This window comes from Magallana gigas, chromosome 5, assembly GCF_963853765.1.
Source record: "Magallana gigas chromosome 5, xbMagGiga1.1, whole genome shotgun sequence".
In the NCBI taxonomy this organism is placed as follows: domain Eukaryota; kingdom Metazoa; phylum Mollusca; class Bivalvia; order Ostreida; family Ostreidae; genus Magallana; species Magallana gigas.
Window position 1 is genome coordinate 49,577,847 of NC_088857.1, and position 18,576 is coordinate 49,596,422.

The 18,576-nt window shown below is 32.6% G+C and overlaps 2 protein-coding genes and 1 non-coding gene across 5 annotated transcripts in view; 1 reads left to right on the top strand and 2 right to left on the bottom strand.

Annotated features, from left to right (window-relative positions):
• The window catches only part of LOC105331210 (MAM and LDL-receptor class A domain-containing protein 2), a 100,041-nt gene extending 97,097 nt beyond the window's left edge, over positions 1 to 2,944 (bottom strand). For all 3 annotated transcript variants that reach the window (XM_066086118.1, XM_066086117.1, XM_066086115.1), the window contains exon 1: positions 2,830 to 2,944. In XM_066086118.1, coding sequence (XP_065942190.1) covers positions 2,830 to 2,862 — 33 coding nt within the window. In that variant the 5' untranslated portion in view covers positions 2,863 to 2,944. The remainder of the gene's footprint in view (positions 1 to 2,829) is intronic.
• Positions 2,945 to 6,256: 3,312 nt separating this feature from the next.
• On the bottom strand, positions 6,257 to 9,334 carry LOC105331058 (uncharacterized). The gene is made up of 3 exons (XR_010714416.1): positions 9,184 to 9,334; positions 6,657 to 6,773; positions 6,257 to 6,450 (listed from the first exon to the last, which is right to left on the bottom strand). It is a non-coding gene; the product is annotated as an uncharacterized protein (transcript).
• A 7,590-nt stretch (positions 9,335 to 16,924) lies between these two features.
• LOC105331066 (vesicular glutamate transporter 2.1) overlaps positions 16,925 to 18,576 on the top strand; it is a 39,180-nt gene continuing 37,528 nt past the window's right edge. The window contains exon 1 of the mRNA XM_011433105.4: positions 16,925 to 17,253. Within this exon, the coding sequence (XP_011431407.2) occupies positions 17,168 to 17,253 (86 nt within the window). The 5' untranslated portion in view covers positions 16,925 to 17,167. The remainder of the gene's footprint in view (positions 17,254 to 18,576) is intronic.

An 18,576-nucleotide genomic window follows, 5' to 3' on the forward strand; every position in this document is an offset into this window, starting at 1 on the left:
TAATTAGCCCATTTGAATTACGTGATAAATGAACGGCTATTGAACAATGATGACTGATAACAATCATGAAATCATTATATTTCGAAAGATATAGTCTAAATGCAGCGGTGTGTGCATAAAAATTGAGTAACGCGCGTTGGCGCGTTATAAAAATATGTAAATACATGAATTTGACCATATCAAATGTACAATGTTGTCCTTTATGAAATATATATAAAACATACACATTTAACGAGAATACAAAGTCAAAAATTTCAATCCTGCCATGCCAAGCTATAGAATTTGTAAACTAAAACTGGTTATTTGTTTCTACTTGTCTATACATATACAATAAAATTGTGTTAATTATTGAATGAAAATGTAGGACTGTAGTTATTTGGTTTCTCAAGATCCATGTCTTCGTTTTTTGTACCATTGCCAAAACTTGCACCACCTCCAGAAAACATACACATTTCATTATGTGAATCAACATACCTCTTAAAATGATTGTTTTTTTTCTATTGGTGATATTTAATATTTTCATCAATAGGAAAACACAATTTACTCAGTCATGCGAGGAAGTTCATGAACCGATAGTGATACGATGGTTTTTAAAAACGTCGCATATACATGTATTGTTATGAACAGGACATCAACATAAATTATCACTCATATTTATGTTTGAATAGAAAATGGCTTCAATTCACGCGACGGTCTGTATGTAAACACCAGTTATCAGAAGGGTGTGTACGTTGTTTACCACCACTCCCCACAAACTCTCTATGCTTGGTTTCATCCGGGACTTTGTAACAATGTCATTGAGCTCGGACTCTATTACCTTTACCCCAAAATTATTGCCTTTAAAGAGTGTATCCCTACGTTTTGGGATGTTTAACTTTCGATAAGATTCTGCATTTATCATATTTACTTAATTTTATTAAGGAGATTGGGTGGTAAGCAAATTGCATCAGATCTATCTTTAAACTTTGAAAGATCATGATATTTTTGGCCATAAATCATTGTTCAGTGTAGAGAGAGAATCCGGATATTTCAGCTTTAAAATATGAATAAATTTCTATATCTTTTATACAGAGCTCCGCGTCTCATGGGAATAATGGTCACGACCATTCAACCTCTTAGAAAGGCTAAGCAGTTACATTAAGAATGCATCTGGTAATAGGTATCTATATTCCGCGTTTTTCAACACATTTGTTCGTGTTGGTGTCATGATAGTTATCATTTTGATTTTTTTTTTTGCAAAAAAGTCATTTTCATTTGCCTCCAAATTTGACTTTGATACTCTTTGTTTTATATCAAATGGGTTCCACTGTGCCCCTGTTTTCATTCTCTTTGGGATCATGTTTAAAAACAATGTTAACAATTCTGGTTGTAACGCGCCATTTGATTGGCATTAAAATCTAAGTTTTGATTGTTTAGTAGATATTGCCTACGTTACAATAAAACCAACAAAAAAAAAAGGATCAATTCTGTTACTTACATTTTATTGTTATTTGACATATCAAATGGTCAAATTTATTACCCCGAAAACTAAAAAATTAGAATCTCTGATTCGTAAGAATGACCCAATTACACTGAAATAAAGAGGGTTGAACCATTTTACGCTTTTTTAAATTTACGAATCGATTCTCAAATAACAAAGCATAAATTGCCTCAAACCAGTTCAAACATAAGTATTGTATAAAGAATTCATCCCTTAAGGAATCTGGGTGGTAAAAATTACTTATAACATCTGCCTTAAAATCTTAAATATGATAGTTAAGGCCAAAAGCTATATATCTACGATGAAACCTCTAAATATTTTAAATTTAAAATTTGTTTATTTTACGGTTTCAGAAAATTCTTTTCTTATAAATAAGTTTAATATTGTCTAAAAATGGCTACTATCGTCCAGCCTTTTTAAATAAAAAAAAAGGTCACAAAGGGTTTGTCATTAGAATCAAAGCAGTGAATTAAATGCATTTCATCCTCTTTGCACGCTAAGCATACGCGACAAGCACGGTTTAGTACGATATCAACGTGCAGCTACATTCACTTCCTTGTTCGATCATAGTCACAGATGATTGCGTTGATGGGAATTTAAAGACTTTTCCATACTAATGAGACGTTGTTTAGAATTCAAAACAGTGAATGGCTCGGAAATTTTCTGTTTTTTCCATATCTTTGTCTTATAAAGACTTAATGTAAAACCTTAAGGAACATTACGGTTTTATTGTCCAGATAAAATTTCGTTCGTGTAGTTTAATTATTTATAAATTTCGTTTACGCTGTAACAATGAACTTCAGCAGCAGGTATTTACAGCTTAAAAAAGTTAAATAAATCACAAAAGAATCGAGCGAGCTCAAAGGCGTAACGCACCCTTTGGACAATGACTCCCGATGAATCTGTTTATGTGGTATTTATTTACTCTTGGGCATTGAAAAGAACTGCATTTTTTTTATAAAACTGGTGTCCAATAATTGAACCCATCCTGTACTTATCTACTAAATATACACTGCAGATAAGTTTAAAATAAATGATTATCTCAGTGTTCACATGTGTATTCAATAGCTCTGTACTTTCCGAGTCGTGGGGTGAACACCGCGGGTAGGGATCACATGCTCCTTATAGAAGTACAGTCTGTTGTGGACAAAACTGACCACGGTCTCTGCACACACATAGATCACAACAATGGTAAGTATGTGACCATATTGTCCAGCAAATCTCACTAAAATCTGAAACTCTTTCAAAAACCGCTTTTTTCACTTTAATGATAGACTGAAGTATACAAATTATTAATGAGATTAGGGAAACCTGCCTTTAAAATGCGCGATTTAAAGATGGACACTTACCCGTCTTTCTTTCCGATGTCTGCGTTCTTCCATCGCATTCAATGATTGAGAGCTGTTTTTTCCGGCTGCGACTTTAATTTAATCCATTTTCAAAATCTGAAATAAAGATTGTGCAATACGCAATCGTAAGTAGAGGGTATCGCAAAAACAGCGCAGGTTAGAGGAATGTAGAGTCTGCGTTTTAAATGCGCATTCATGCAAATCTCGGGCTACCCCCTTAAACAAAAAATTTAAATTCACTAACCGGTAAAATGTACATTGTATACGCAGTCAATTCGATTTGAGTGTGAAAGTATCATTGTTACTCAGTATCCAGCAGCGAAGTTTATGGCCATTTGAGTGTCATTGCTGTTTAAGCGAATTTGAACCGCTACAGAGCAGTTGGTATCGTATTACAGTGTGTAACTGTACTGGTTTCCTCTCAGTGAGACGGGTAGTAGACCCCTCTCTCCACATGACTCGGCTCTACACATCCGTCACTGCAACTCTAAGCTAAAATTTGTAATTGCAATACCGGTATCTCATCAAAAGAAAATCTGATAGAAAAATTAATATATTTTTATATTTATATTTTACAAAGATAACTATCGAAGATACACTGTTGCAACCGCTTTAAATATTTTTTGACAAATTCGACGTACCAGTTAAAATGTAGATGATTTTATGTGAAACATGCCGTGCTTAACAAGATGTAAACCTTAATATTGCTTGTAAATTATTAGTCGAAAATGAAACACATTTTGTACTTTACTGTCGTGTGTATGACAATCTTCGATTGCAATTTTGTGATATTTTTAATGATAAATTATACAGTGGTATTGATCCCATTAAAGAAATTGTTAAACTTTTGTCTGTCATTTGACTCCATTTTGACTGTAAGCCAACATGTTGATATCAATGAACTGAATTGAATAGAATATTTTGGTTCATAATACCTGCATAACCAAGTTTCATCAAAGATTGATATAAACTCTAAAAAAAACCCCCAAAATATTTGATAAACAGTTTCACTGTTTCACTGATGTCTCATTACATATTTAATAATACACGAAGCTTTGTAGCAACCGGATATGTGCTTGTTGACTAAAATGTCTTTAAACTGGGTATATAGCACATAAACAAGAGAAGGGATAAAACCATATAGATACCACATTCACCCAATGCGTGTTTAAAAATATTTACTATGAATATACTTATTTTTACTAAGAAAATATACGAAAGATTTGACATTATGCATGTTAAGAGCAAAGTAAAGACCTATTAGCATTACACATGGATATGGGAATATTAGATTTAGAATACACTTTATTGATGTTAATGTTTGGAATATCAAGAATCCTAGCACATAGAAAAACTCTTGTATTATCATAGTGAGTGACACGAAAGCCATATGTTTATTATTTTAAGAGTTGTTTTTCAAAATGTTCGTTGCGAAACGCTTACCACTCCTTTCATTGAAGTTGTTTACAGCTATCGTTTACATGTTGACTTTATAATCTACCTTTATACGGTACCTTGACATTAAAAGCGATCTAAAAATTGCTCCCGGAAGAAAGCATTTAAACCGCGTATTTCATAGGTAATTTCCAAAAAAGTGTCTCAAAAGAATTACCAAACAATATCACTTTGTAAAGAAATGAGATACACTACTTTTTTCTATACCAACGTATAAGGAACAAGTGTCATCAAAACTCCTTAACTATAACAATTTGAAAATAAATTCCTGATAAGAATATAACATTTTACGTTTTTATCATAGTCAACAACATTCTATTCACATAGAATTTACCTATTTGGTTTTAAATATTATCAAACAAATGATCATTCTTGGTAAATATATATGATTTTAGATAAGATTTGGATTGTAGCAACTGAAGGGGAATGGAAACATATATTGTTAAATTCTTACCTTCCTGGGGGCTTAGTATTTGATTGTAAAAAATTAAAATTTAAATGTAGCTTTTTAAATTCTTCTTCTGTATCTGGTGCTATTAAGTACATGTCTGTAATGAGCAAGGATGCCCCTTTCAAGACTGTGAAATTCATGAATCCAGAATCAGAACAAAACTAAAAACTTTATAGAAGCCAGAAGGAACGATTAATCTCTACATAAAAGTTGAAATTTGTGTGCCATTTTGAAAAAAAATATAATTGATTCAAAAATAAACCTATAATATTCAAAATATATTTTACTAAGAAAATTAATTTTAAAATTTTAAGTTTTTGAACAATATTTTTCATTTTTCATTTTCATCGGTAAATAGTATTTGGTTTGTTCGCTCAAAATGATTATGCATATGTACAATAAGACGAAAAGCACACATATTTTGATTATGAATTCTTTATCAAGTTAATTCTCATTTCATATTTTATTGAACGCCCCTAAAAATCATTTTATGCTCTATTAAACTAAGAGCGGCTAACGATTTGAGAATAGTGGTGATATCACTTATTTTCGGCCAAATTAAGACTTTCGATGATCCATCTTTTCCAGATAAAGCTGTCGAAAATTTTCAACCTTTTCCGTCATATTTGAAAAAAAAGAGAAAAGCATGATGAAGAAGAACGCTAATGAATTCAATATTGACAGGCACGTAGCATCAGGGGGGCAAGGGAGGGCCTGGCCCCCCACTTTTTCTCGCAGCAACAAATTTTTTAAAATTTACATATAAAAAATTGAAGTAACATGAAGTTGGCCCCCCACTTTTTTGGGAGTATTAAAAAAAATTGATATGAATATAAGGAAATGAGGAGTGAAATTGAAGTAATATACTATGCCATTACATATTTGTTGTATTGGTAAAACTTTCAATCTAAAGTTGCTGTTTGTTGTAAAGAAATTATTTATGAACCTTTTGAATCAGTCTATCTTGTTTCCAAGTTATTTTGATAAAGAAATGGCACTTTCTTTACAGTATCTGTAAACAAATATAAGACTCGTGCTTTGTTTACATAGCAACGACTTCTTTCCTCTGTATCTCGCTTGTAACATGACTTCTAACATTCAAATTTTGGTGAATCATTCAAAATACAGAAGTAAACTATTTTATACATAGAACTCAAAATAAAACTTTCATCTGAAATCGTGTCCAAGTCCCTTTAACATAAGAATCGAAACTTGATAAATAAAATATATGCTGCAAAATAAAGAGGCTCTTTTAGATAAAACTGACAATGAATTCAATGTAAAAAGTTGTGCTTGACTGTTTAAATCACGGTTTTTTGATAATGGTAGAAGCCAAATTGTTGGAGATAATCATACAGTGCGGAGTTTAGGACTGAAGAAAAGGTTTAGTACGCTTGAAAATCAGGGCAGTTCTACAGAAAGCGTCATCATTCCTTTTACGACGATACAAAACATTTGCGACTGCACTTACAGCTCAACCGGCCTTACTACTTACAAAAAACTCCTTGTTAAACAAATCAACCTGATTACATCATTTTATTAGGCATTAAACCACATAAAATTGGTTTCTAAGAAGCATCAGAGACTAAAAACCGATTATTTTCCGTGACCGTGACTTCCATGTACACAATAGCACTTGGTATCCCGACAATGCTTGTGGTGTGAGGGGCAATGCAGGAGAGGGTCATTGGTACAGTCTTCATTGCTGCTACACCCTGAATGAATGGGCACGAAAGATAAATAAATATATATTTCAATAAGAAACAATCTTGAGAGAACAAGTCTGAAGTAGAAAAGCCTTTAATATCATATTTTCTTATATATGACTATATCAGATTATCAGAAGTATTTATAGGCATGATGCAATCCCTGATATTCCTTCTGTGTGACTTTTGTTGTATGTAAGTATGAAGAAACATACCAACGGTTCCGTGTCCCCCACATGTGCACGTGCCGAGTTCGCAGGCTACATAGAAGTCATCAAAACACTGAACCTCATGACAGTCAGTCCCATTGGTACAGCTCTCTGCTTGAAGAACTTTTCAAAGATACATGTAAATACTAGTTGAAGTCTTTTAATGATGCACTAGCAATGCAAAGGAGATATAAATGAAAGAGATATGCTTTCGTATGTTGATACGCGTAAAATAAAAAACAATCGGAAATACGGTTTTTACTTTATCATGAAGAAGGAAATGGCAAATAAAAGACATTCTTCATTGTATGCAAAGAGAAAACCAACTTTGCTAAAAAATTGAAGATTATGAAGACAAGTAAAAATTCATTCAATATTTATTTTCGATTATTCTTTGTGGCCAAGACTTACGTAATACAAATTATGACATCGATCGCACCAGCATTAATGGAGGTTTTGCTGAAGAAGTTTTAATATGCTAGGTTTAATTTGTTACAATGCACTTTAAGAAATGACTTTTTAAATTTTTTTTTTTTTTACCAAAGTGCGTTAATTGTTGGACCAAGTCAATACACATTGAAAAAATTAATGTACATTCATATCGTCGATATAAATGCACTTTGAAAAAAGAGTTCAAATACCTGATACTTTTATTTACAATTAATGATTATTTAATCTTGTTTAACTCAGTGGGATATGCTTCAAAGAGAACCCAATTAATTCTGAGCCAACTGATAAACAGTTCCTTGGTTAAAAAGTTTTCGTATTAGCTTACGTAGTTCAACAACTTTTACGAAATAAGAAAAACTTCAACACTGTTCTTCGTTTCGTCAATCTTTTTATACTGTGAATATGTACAAAGCAAATTTACTCCTGTAACTGTTTCAAGAGATCTCTTGGTACAAAACATACAGTTATACGGATACCAAAACCGAAAATGATTAATATTATGAAAATCAATGTATAACATATTTTTAAAAGGCTTAGATTTCATGTGCTTATGAAAAAGATGATGAGAAAATTATACATAGAATGATCATTTAAAATACCAGTGTAAGAAAAAAAACATGCCCTAATGCTTGAAAAAATTAGTTGATAATATGTTTATAAATATACAAAGTAACTCTCTTATTGTTTTTATATAATGAAGTGATTTATTTTGTTGGAAATTGAGAAAAGCGGTTTTTATTAGACACCTAAAGATGTTTTAGTATACCATGGGTGAAACTATTTTTGGCCTGTTCGGTCTTTTCTTCAATATTAATTTACCTTATTTACAGCAAAGCAAATCCCCTTTTCGTTCCAGTTAACTTAATATATGAGAAAGAAGGATAAGGGTGGGAGAATGGTGTACTGGTAATTGAACGGTATCTTTGGTTGTCACCTCCTAGTTCCCAAAGACGCTGATGTATATTCATCAGTGTTTACAAATCATCATATTATCAACTAATTGAAAATCAAGTCCTAGAATATTTTATTTATACACATTTTTCTCAAAGTGTCAAAGTGCATTGCCACATAGGTTTCTTGCATAAGTACGAAAGCCCATTGAGCTCATTTTCGTAGGTACTTCCATGTTATGGAAAGTTACGCGTTATATCGCGAAAGTTACGCGTTTATTCGCGAAAGTTACGCGTTTATTGTTATATCGCGAAAGTTTCGCGTTTATTCGCGAAAGTTACGCGTTATATCGCGAAAGTTACGCGTTTATTTGCGAAAGTTTCGCGTTTATTCGCGAAAGTTTCGCGTTTATTCGCGAAAGTTTCGCGTTTATTCGCGAAACTAACGCGTTATATCGCGAAAGTTACGCGTTTATTCGCGAAAAAAATATTTTTTTTACCTACAAAAATGAGCTCAATGGGCTTTCGTACATAAGCGCCATGGTTCATTTCTTGTAGGTCGCGACGAATGGGACGACCTTCAAAAATGTCTTTAACAACTCATATAGCCCACTTTTTGTTCACCTTTGTTCAACTGTATTTGACATTGCAACATGCACATTTGAAATTCATTGTGGCAAACAAATTAAACGAAATATTGTTAAAACTGCAAAAATAAATGATAAATGAAAGATATACCAGTAACTAAATGCTAATTGAAAAAAGTTGCAGAGATTAAATAGTTATATTGTTTTGCCGTTTAGGACACAAACTTAATATATCAATAAATTTGAAATGCTGACTAGTAAAATTAATTTAAAGTTGAAATTACTTCGGATTATTATTCAAATAAGGCTCATAGTTTAATCTAAATTTGTTTTGATATTGGTTTGCATTGGTTGTGTTTTGTTTTGAGTTTTCACTTTGTCATTATTTTCATTAATATTATCATAAGTTTTCCACCTTCAGCAAAAAATGTAAAAATGTACGATGTACTAATAGAAGTCATCCGAAATTAAACTATTGATACAGAATTATGAAGTCAAAACTTGTGATGATAAAGATATTAAATATGCATATCAATTTCATGGTAGCTGAACATGTCGTTTGATTTTAGCGATATGAAGTATGATACAGGTGTAATATTAGTGTACCTGAGAGGACGGAGAGAATGATCACACACAGAGAGAGAATAGACATCCCGGCAATGTGTACAGTCGTCTGGTATTTCTAAATATGCACCGTGCAGACGGTAAGACTGATAAGGAAATTGTAGCGCATGCTAGTCATGGATTTGACACACTGCGTATACACGACCTGAAAACTATAGGCTAAATTTAAATAATACTTTATATTTTGCATAAATTCAGTTCATTGATTAGTCGTTTTGATGAAATTACTAATAAATACTTATACATATATAATCATTATGGTATTTAACTTTAATGTTCATGCTGTTGCACTGATGAATCCAGATAAAATGCATATATGTTTAAATATTAAACTTTTTTTCAAATTATTATAATGACTCTTTTTTAATTTCAGAGTTCATAATATCTAAAATATCAAAACAGCTTTTCAAATTTCGAATTAAAAAAAAAGGAATTTTAGAATTAAAATATATTGGTCAGTAAAATAAATTTCATTTACCCCTTTAAAGATATCTAGGGTTGGATTTGACTCAACAAAAAGGGTTAACAATAGATCTTTAATACTCTTTCTTATAAGAAAAATACAGTAGCAAATATTAAATCAAATATATACAAATAAGTATAAAAAAAAAGTATATAAAAAAGGACAACAGATGTATTAAGAAGGAAACTGCGAACCCACCGTAAACACTTTTGGGAGAGATGGCATCTTTGAATAATTTCTTTTAAAAAAAATCGCAATGCTAGGTTTTTTTTCTACATTGAATGTAGTTATTGCATACATAAATTAAGCAGTCAGATAATGGATATATACCTATATCATGTAATCATCTTGGTTTAGCATAATTACAGACCAGTGGACTGAACATAATTACATTTTTTGAATAGATGACACACTAGCTATGTCACGTATACCTTAGATCTCTTGTTATTTGATAACGAGAGAGAGAGAGAGAGAGAGAGAGAGAGAGAGAGAGAGAGAGAGAGAGAGAGAGAGAGAGAGAGAGAGAGAGAGAGAGAGAGAGAGAGGTAGAGGTGGTATTGTGTTCTTTAAACTTTAGTAAACTAAGTTTAGTATAAACTTACACAAAAATAATATTTCCAAAAATTTGATGCAATTCATAAATGAAAGAGGAATGAAAATGAGTATGAAATAGAATCTGAGCTATGAACATCTGTGTATCAAATACAAATAAACTAGTGTATGCATTTTAATATAATACAGAACTAAAAACAAAGAACTACGATCTTTAAATGCTGAACTTGATTAACGATAAACTATGTGGGTTTAGTCACGAGAAATGCACAGCATAATTGTTTTCTGAATATACACTTTCCCGGATTTTTTTTGTGTCAAATGATAAATATGCACGATCAATGTTTAAGTGTGATCATGGTCACTTTGAATAAAGGCGCTCTTATCATACCATTGACCACGACCGATATCTACAAATAGATCTACATGTACTGTAATACTTTAGCCCCGTCTTTTTTGTCATCTTGACTCAAGGTTATCAAGTGTAGTTACTAGGTCAAGGTTTCTGTTCTGGTTTCTTTTATTGCACATTCACATAATAAATAGGTAGAATATTGGCAAAATTGAAATCAGTCAACGTTTTTTAAAATGTTGTTTGCAAAATAAAATGTAACTGTATGGACTGTAAAGTTAATTCTAGTCATCTATATGTACAAGTATGCACATGGAAGTAGGTGCCGATATCACTGAATGATAACTTTTGGTCATTTGTTCCAATACTTAGGTGGGAACTTAAATCAAAGTAAGAGTTGCACAATTGCTCTCCCCGACAAAGCGTTTGTTCAGAAGCGATTGTACAAGTCTAAATTTAGTGTTTCTTCTTCCGATAAAGCGCAGGACCCAACGTGGGCATCGTCGCACTATGCTGTCAAAGGGACGCAAGCACAAAATATAGTCCTATATTTTAAGATTAGAAATGGGCTAAAAAGAGGTGTACTGTCACTCAATGTTTACTCATGTCTGACAGACTTGTCAATGATTTGAACAAGTCAAGTCTCTGTGACACTGGATGGCAATGTGTTCCACAGGTGAATCAATCACAGAAGGAAGAAGGATATTTGCAATGTCTCTGTTCTGGCATAAGGGACCTGCAGTCGATGCTGATTGTCTCTAATAGGAGCACCGACAAGATGGCGGAACGGTGAAGATGGAATTGTTTCTAGAGAGTGCAAGATCTTGTACATCAACACTGCTTTTGCTTGTTTTAGTTATTGTAAAGGTTCCAGTTTCTAAGGCAATCATCAAAGTTCAATCATCAATCATCATCATGGAAGTTTCTAAGTTCCGGTTTCTAACAGTTTCTAAAGCGAGGCAAGCTATTTACAAACAAGATGATAAAACAGAACTATCAACAGTCTCGTATGAAGTCATCTTTTCGTAAGATTTATGGTCGATACAACGACCTTGTCAGCAAATACAATCTTCCACTGGGTCGAATGCTGACTGACGTTTTTCATACTAATTGTTAGACCATAAACAACAGGATTGTTGTTTGCGGTATCCATGCTGATGTAATATAGGATGTTGTGTTGGTCAAAGAACCGCATGATGGAGATGTGTATAACGTGTTCCAAGACATTGCAGTAAACTGATGTTATAGACGGTGGCCGATAGTTGGACGGTTTGCTCTTGTCTCCCTTCTTGATGATTGGTGTGATTAGCTAATACCGGTTTGTTGGAGATCTGCCTTGCTGTAGTGTGGCCTGAAAGACAAGTGTAAGTGCGGGGGTGATTTCATCAGCCATTTCCTTGATTAGTTACATTGGTTTGAAGTTTGATTTAAAATGTCCTTCTGTAAACTCTTTCTATGTAAATATTGTTGTATTATTATGGCATGAAGATGCATATTAATTGTCATTTTTTTAGTGTTTGAAATTGCTTTAAAATATTAGTTTTTGTGCTTGTCGAGTCTTTTCAAAATCTTTTTAAAAATGCTTTCAAAGAATAGCCGTGAACTTGAGGTATTTACAACAAATATACACATATGAGCAATATTATCATAATGTAATTTCACTGATGTCCTTTGAGTCTTTGAAAAATTGTTCTTGTGTCGTCTCTTTGTGTCCCATTTACGCTCTGTAAAGGTTATAAGCCTTGCCTCACACAAGAAAAAAGTTCATTGTCTTCCTTGGCATATAGGGTTTCTAAATAGAACCTGATAAATAGTGTACATGAAGGTATGAGGTTAAAAATAGGCTAAAAATCGACAATGAATACCACCGATAAATAATAGAGTAGTGGCAAATGCACCTTATCGAAAGCTTTCCTGTTACATAATCATACAGAACATTGTAATTTCTGTCTCACCCCTTTCAGGTAATCGAACCTTATGAAATCTATATTGTAAACACAAGTCGTATCAAACCAATCAGGTTGGGTCTGGAAATAGTTGTAGATGAAAACACAAAACCATGGTCACTTCTGGTGTTTTCTGAAAATTTACATGAAGAAAAAAGGCATTTTTTTATATCGATCTAATAACATATGTACGTTAAAACAATTTTTGTCTTTAAACTGAAACAATCCGAAGAACAATGAAGAAAGACTTGAAGGACTAAAAATAACCAAATTATGTTGTCTAACGTGAATGATTTCTAGCCTAGCTATATACTTATCAGGTTTACGAAAGGAATTCAAATTGTCAGCAAATATAAAATATGCTGTTCCTTTACACGATACATGTATTCCTGTAGTTATCTTTCTTAGACTAATGTAACGCCAATGTACATGCTATTTCAATCAAGATTGAGCGGACTAATCGAGAGGATAAAAAATTTAGCATCGATATATTTTATAATATATCATTTATAAAAGATTTTGAAAATCCTCCCACAAGATCAAGAATAAAAAAGTTTACATCTAATTAATCAAACAACCTATTAAAATTCAGCGTAGACCACATACACAACCAGCGTATCGTCACGACCCTATTCAGTCAGATTTTGCAAAAGTAAATGGTGTCCCTCTTGTTAATACCCAATAAATGCTTGTCTTAAGTGATTACTTTTTCCGCCATTCATCATATGTTTTCAGTCAAATCAACTGTTTTCAGTTCACAAAACCGATAATTAAATTACAAAAAATCATTATTGCTGGAAACTCAGAAAGTCGTCATTTTCTTTAATTAACTACAGTAAATGAAAAATAGTAGGCCTAATAGAAGCAGAATGAAAAATATATATAAAATTGGACTTTATTTACAATTATATATACAATGTATTCTCATTATCTATATTATCTTTCTTATGTCAGTTAAAATTCAACCGCTTCGATACTTCACAGTCTTAATGTCGATCAAATACACAGTGCAACATCAAAATCTTTCAGACATGCATGAAAGCGCATTACACTAAAATAACAATATCTATAAAAAATGTCTTTAATTCTCATCTATGAATCATTAAATATTTTGATACAGTCTACATGATGCTATCCATGAGGATGATTTCATTCATGTACGACTCACCTTGATTAAAAACTTGTCTTGAAACCTATTCAATGTTCGCTGTATGGCGTTTGTTTTAATTTCCATAAAGAATTTCAAAACCTGGCATGTCTTGCATTCTTATCTGCTTCTTTCCTTGTCACCCTGTATATCTCATCTTATGGTTCCAGCGTATTGAATATCAAAAGTCCAACAATAATATCATATGACCAGTTGTCGGTGGACTTTTTCACCGGAACAAAAAGTATGACGGGTCTCTTCAAAGGGGATATAATACACAATGAATGAAAATATTCGTGTTAAAAATTTGTTTTAAAGAATAAAAATCCTGTATTAATCAAACTTTAACAATAGTTATGTGATTTTAGGTAGAATTAGGTTTGTTTAAATCACGAAACCCAGGAGTTAATTATAAGGAAAGGACCTTTAAAGTGGTGAGGCCTATAAATTTCGTTTTATCTTTTTCATTTTAGTAGAGTCAATGAAAAGCTTATAAAATGATCGTTGTAGGGGGTACGTTTTGTTTTGCTGTGTAATTTATATCTAAAATTATATCGAAAAGCAAAAAACTGAATCCAATGACCCCCCCCCCCCCAAAAGAAACCAACAAAACAAAACGATGAAAAGAAAAAAAAACCCAACCCAAATCGTACAATGTATCAAACAAACAATGAGTTCTATTGGTTCTGACGATTGGAGTTATGTTCCTTAAGTTATTAGGTGATAATTTTCAGCATGCATGTTGCTGACCACACAACGAACTTACGAGTAGATGTGATTTACAATATATACAATAATATTATTTACACAGATTGATTTGTTTGCCAGACTTGGCAATCCCGTAAGGCGTTTATCGCATCTTTCTATTCATGTCTTTCGAATAAATCAGTCGCATTTTATGTTCTTACATTTGATAAAATTCCAAATGGTTTTAACTGTCTGAAAAAAGTCTCAGTATTATCTAAATTTAAGTAAAGAGCTAATATAGCAACCATCACTACACGATACTTCGATTTATTGTTTTGTTTTCGATTTAACGATTCTATGCATTAATCATTTCTTTCATTGCGAGTAACCTAATTGCTAACTCGAAAAGTTGTATTCGGCGCAATTTAGAACCATTTTAACATGAGCTTGGACTTTGGGTAGTTGGTGTCAAACAGCATTGTGACGTAGGCCTGTCTATTTCATTGCTGGCCACTCAGCCATTGTTCTTTGAAATCAACAAGATTTGTCTGGCTTTTGAGCTAAAACTACGCAATTGGTGTATATTTCACTTGAAATCAGCGTCATTTTCAACCTCTTTCAAATTGACGCAAGAAATAGATAGTTACGTCCTACTGAAAGTCCAAGGCCATGTTAAAATGGTTCTATGTATCACAAGGGAACCGCAAATCGGAGCATCCCCTCGCGAAATAAAAATATTTGGCAGGGAAATGCATTATTTAAGAATAAACATGCAACTGAAGAGACCAAATATTTAAATTGTCAAAAACCACTTTAATTTAAAACAGTTCGTTTATTCCTATCCCAAATGTACGCTCTGGGGTGTATCCATGGGAGATGGTTGCATTTACGTTATTGTACAATTCCTCCCATAACTAGCGAAAACACACCACAAACGTGTTAAACTTTGGTAATATAGTTTTATAAATTCTCTTTATCCTATGACATACATTACGCATTTAGAAAACTAGTGCAGGCAAATTTAAGTTTCATATTGAAAATGAAACGTAGCTAAGATTTGGCGATTTATAAAGACTGCTCTATGAGAAAATTCGAGTTAACATGTCGTAATTTTAACCCCAATCTTTTAAAAAGAGCGATTTAAGTGAAATGAATTCCCGGTTCATCATGTTGTCGATATTCGTCAAAGTCTCTTCTGAAGTATGAACCTGATTTTCTCTAATTCGTTAAATATACCTCAAAATTCGGCTCAGATGGCTTGTTTTGATTAAATTACGGTGAACTTAATCTCCTGCTTGCCAACTCTCCATTTCTAAAAAACGTTTACTTCTGACCTTTACAGGGCCTACATCCAACAAAATATCAAGTTGTTGATTTGAAATGTTCACTTTTACAAACCGTAAGTCGTAAATAAAAATTTCTAAGTGTTGTAAATTTAACGATACATAAGAATGCCTTAAAAATAAATAGGGTTTGTCCTTTAAACATGCTTATTAAGTGTGCGAAATTTGATTAACAAGCATGCGAGAGTTTTCTTTTAATCTTGCTAAAAGGGCTGAAATGAACACATATACACACATACATACACATACACGCACAGCAGCGATGCTATATCCCCTTCGGAACAAGTTGTGCGAGGGGATAAAAAACTTCATCTATGGTCAATCACAAAAACGTCTATAAACTCAACAAATTTTGTTAAACTTTGGTATCATTTTATAGGTTAACTATATCAATAGATATTAATTGTATATATTGGTTTTATTAATTCAAAAATGCAACCTGAATAAATTAATTTTATTCATTTTACGTGCATTGGCAGTTGTCAATAATAATATGCCACAACACATATGATATTTATTTTCATATTTATGTATTTTATTTGCTTAAAAACACAAACAACGGCATATATGTAAATCGCTGAAACAACAACCCCAGAATATTTGTTTGAAACAAAGAGCAATGATTTTAAAGATCAAGAGATGTCCTATAATAATTGAACCCGAAGAAAAAAACAATCATCGATGTTCGCTATAATAAATGAACCTAAAGAAAACAATTATTGACGATACTGCAAAGAAACAGTTTGAAAATACTTTCAATAAAGCACTGTATATGTCGAGGCACGTATATCAAAGAAATGAAATAGCAGTCGACAACCATTCACGTGACATCCTCCACCGCAACATCTAGCTCGATCAACAGATCTCATAATAAGTACGCAAACAAAGCAAAGCCTACACCGAACAGAAGAATTTACTTGGAATGTAAAATAAAAATAATCTTTCTGTCCTTTCTCCTACAGTTATGATTAAACTCCCCCACCTAACAATGATAGTGTCTAACAATTCTTTATTAATCTCTGATAAGCGATACTATAAAATTTGCATAGGACAAAATAATGTCAAAATCAAAACATCTGCTTTTCCTGAAAATGATTTCGCCTATCCTGACGTTTTTATCATAAAAATGCAAATACCTACAAACCCGTAAAATGACGCGATCAATATTTGTTAAAAAGGATGATGTTTCAGGAAATTTGTCAGACTAAGGGTCTGGAGATAATTCTCTCTCTAAAGCACTATTCGTGCATTGAAAGCCGCTTTCCATCTTTCATGATTTTCCTGGAATTACCTTAAAGACTAGACAACATTCTCAAAGGAATCTCTTTTGCCAAAGAAACACTCAGTTATCTTCGGTGTAATTAATCCCATTGGTAATACCCTAAGACAACGGACTGCCGCCGGGAGGATAGTACCTGTTTAGTTTTTCAAAAGATCATACGGAGCCCGTGTTTAACACCAGAACAGAATACAAGGATGCCCTTTGGAGACTTCAGAGTATTAAAAGGAGTGTTATACCCGATAAAGGATAAGACTAAAGAGATGGCGAACAAAGTACAGAGGTAAGAAAACTTTATTTCAATATGACCATCAAGTGGTTTTTGGAACATGTGTCAACTCCTGCTGAACTTTGATATTATTTATTTATCGTCATATTTTAATGTTGTCATAATATTCATCGTAAAATTGTCGCTTTACTCGACTATTGTTTACTGGCATGGAAAGGTCGTCATTCAAAGGGACACCACTCGGAGTATTATCATATGCATTGTGTCATTGTTTTTTTTAAAAATAAAATGAAACATGATAGAACATACACATTCAATATAACCAAAATATTTAGTGATCAACCATATTTAAAACAATTCCGCAGTTGCATGCACGGTAGGTTGATAGTTTAAAATTTTTAGAAATGTTCTAGTAAATGTACGTCAATTGTAGGTACATGTATGTCTTTCAGTGCAAGGCAAAAAAGACAGCTCTTAACTCACAGGCACTTGTTTCAGCGATAGAGTTTACCCCATAGTGTAATAATATGACAAGGTATCTAACTCAAAATTACGTAGAGTAAACCCTTTCCGTGATTTGGAATCATTTTCGGGTAAACGTCATCGCAAAAAAACACGTGCATGTTATGTTACCATTAAAAAAAAGTTTCACAGTCACTGTTTGCACAGCTGATGACAGTTTGATGAAGAGTTCAATGCGAAATTAAGAATAAACAAACACCATTTACAAGGATTAATAACAAAGTGAAATAAATTGATCATTCAGAACGGTGGTAAGCACTAAGTTTGACGATTTCATTGGTTAATAAACGTTTTTAAATAGTCTTATATTGTAGAATAGTATTTCATCAGGTGATTGATGGGGAAAATTTCGAAACTGGGCTTAGATTATGTGCAACAAACTTATTTAGATATCTGAAACAATATAAATAATTCTTCAGTACATGTACATAAGATTTTCTTGTATCCTGAAACGTTTTCCACAAATATTGTAATAGTAGATAGTTAAACTTTATACATGGCGACTCACTTCTCCAATCAAGCTGTGCGTTAATTTTTTGATAAATTAATACATATTAAGTTAAATGATGAAAAATATACAGGGCCTAATGCAGAGATCAGATCAGGAAGGACAATTATTCTATAAATAGAGCTTATAGGAGATGGCTTACGTTGTACATATCGGCAATGTTTACGTCGAAGCGAAATAAAACTTCATTTAACTGTCCGTAGTCAGATTTGCTGAATTTACGGTCGGGAAACATACACCCTAGAGAAAATCGGAGATTGATTAATGCCGCAGTAACGAATGAAGTTTCTTATATTGTCACGAACGATTAAGAAAGAGATCTCGCGAGATTTCCCCCAAATGCAGTT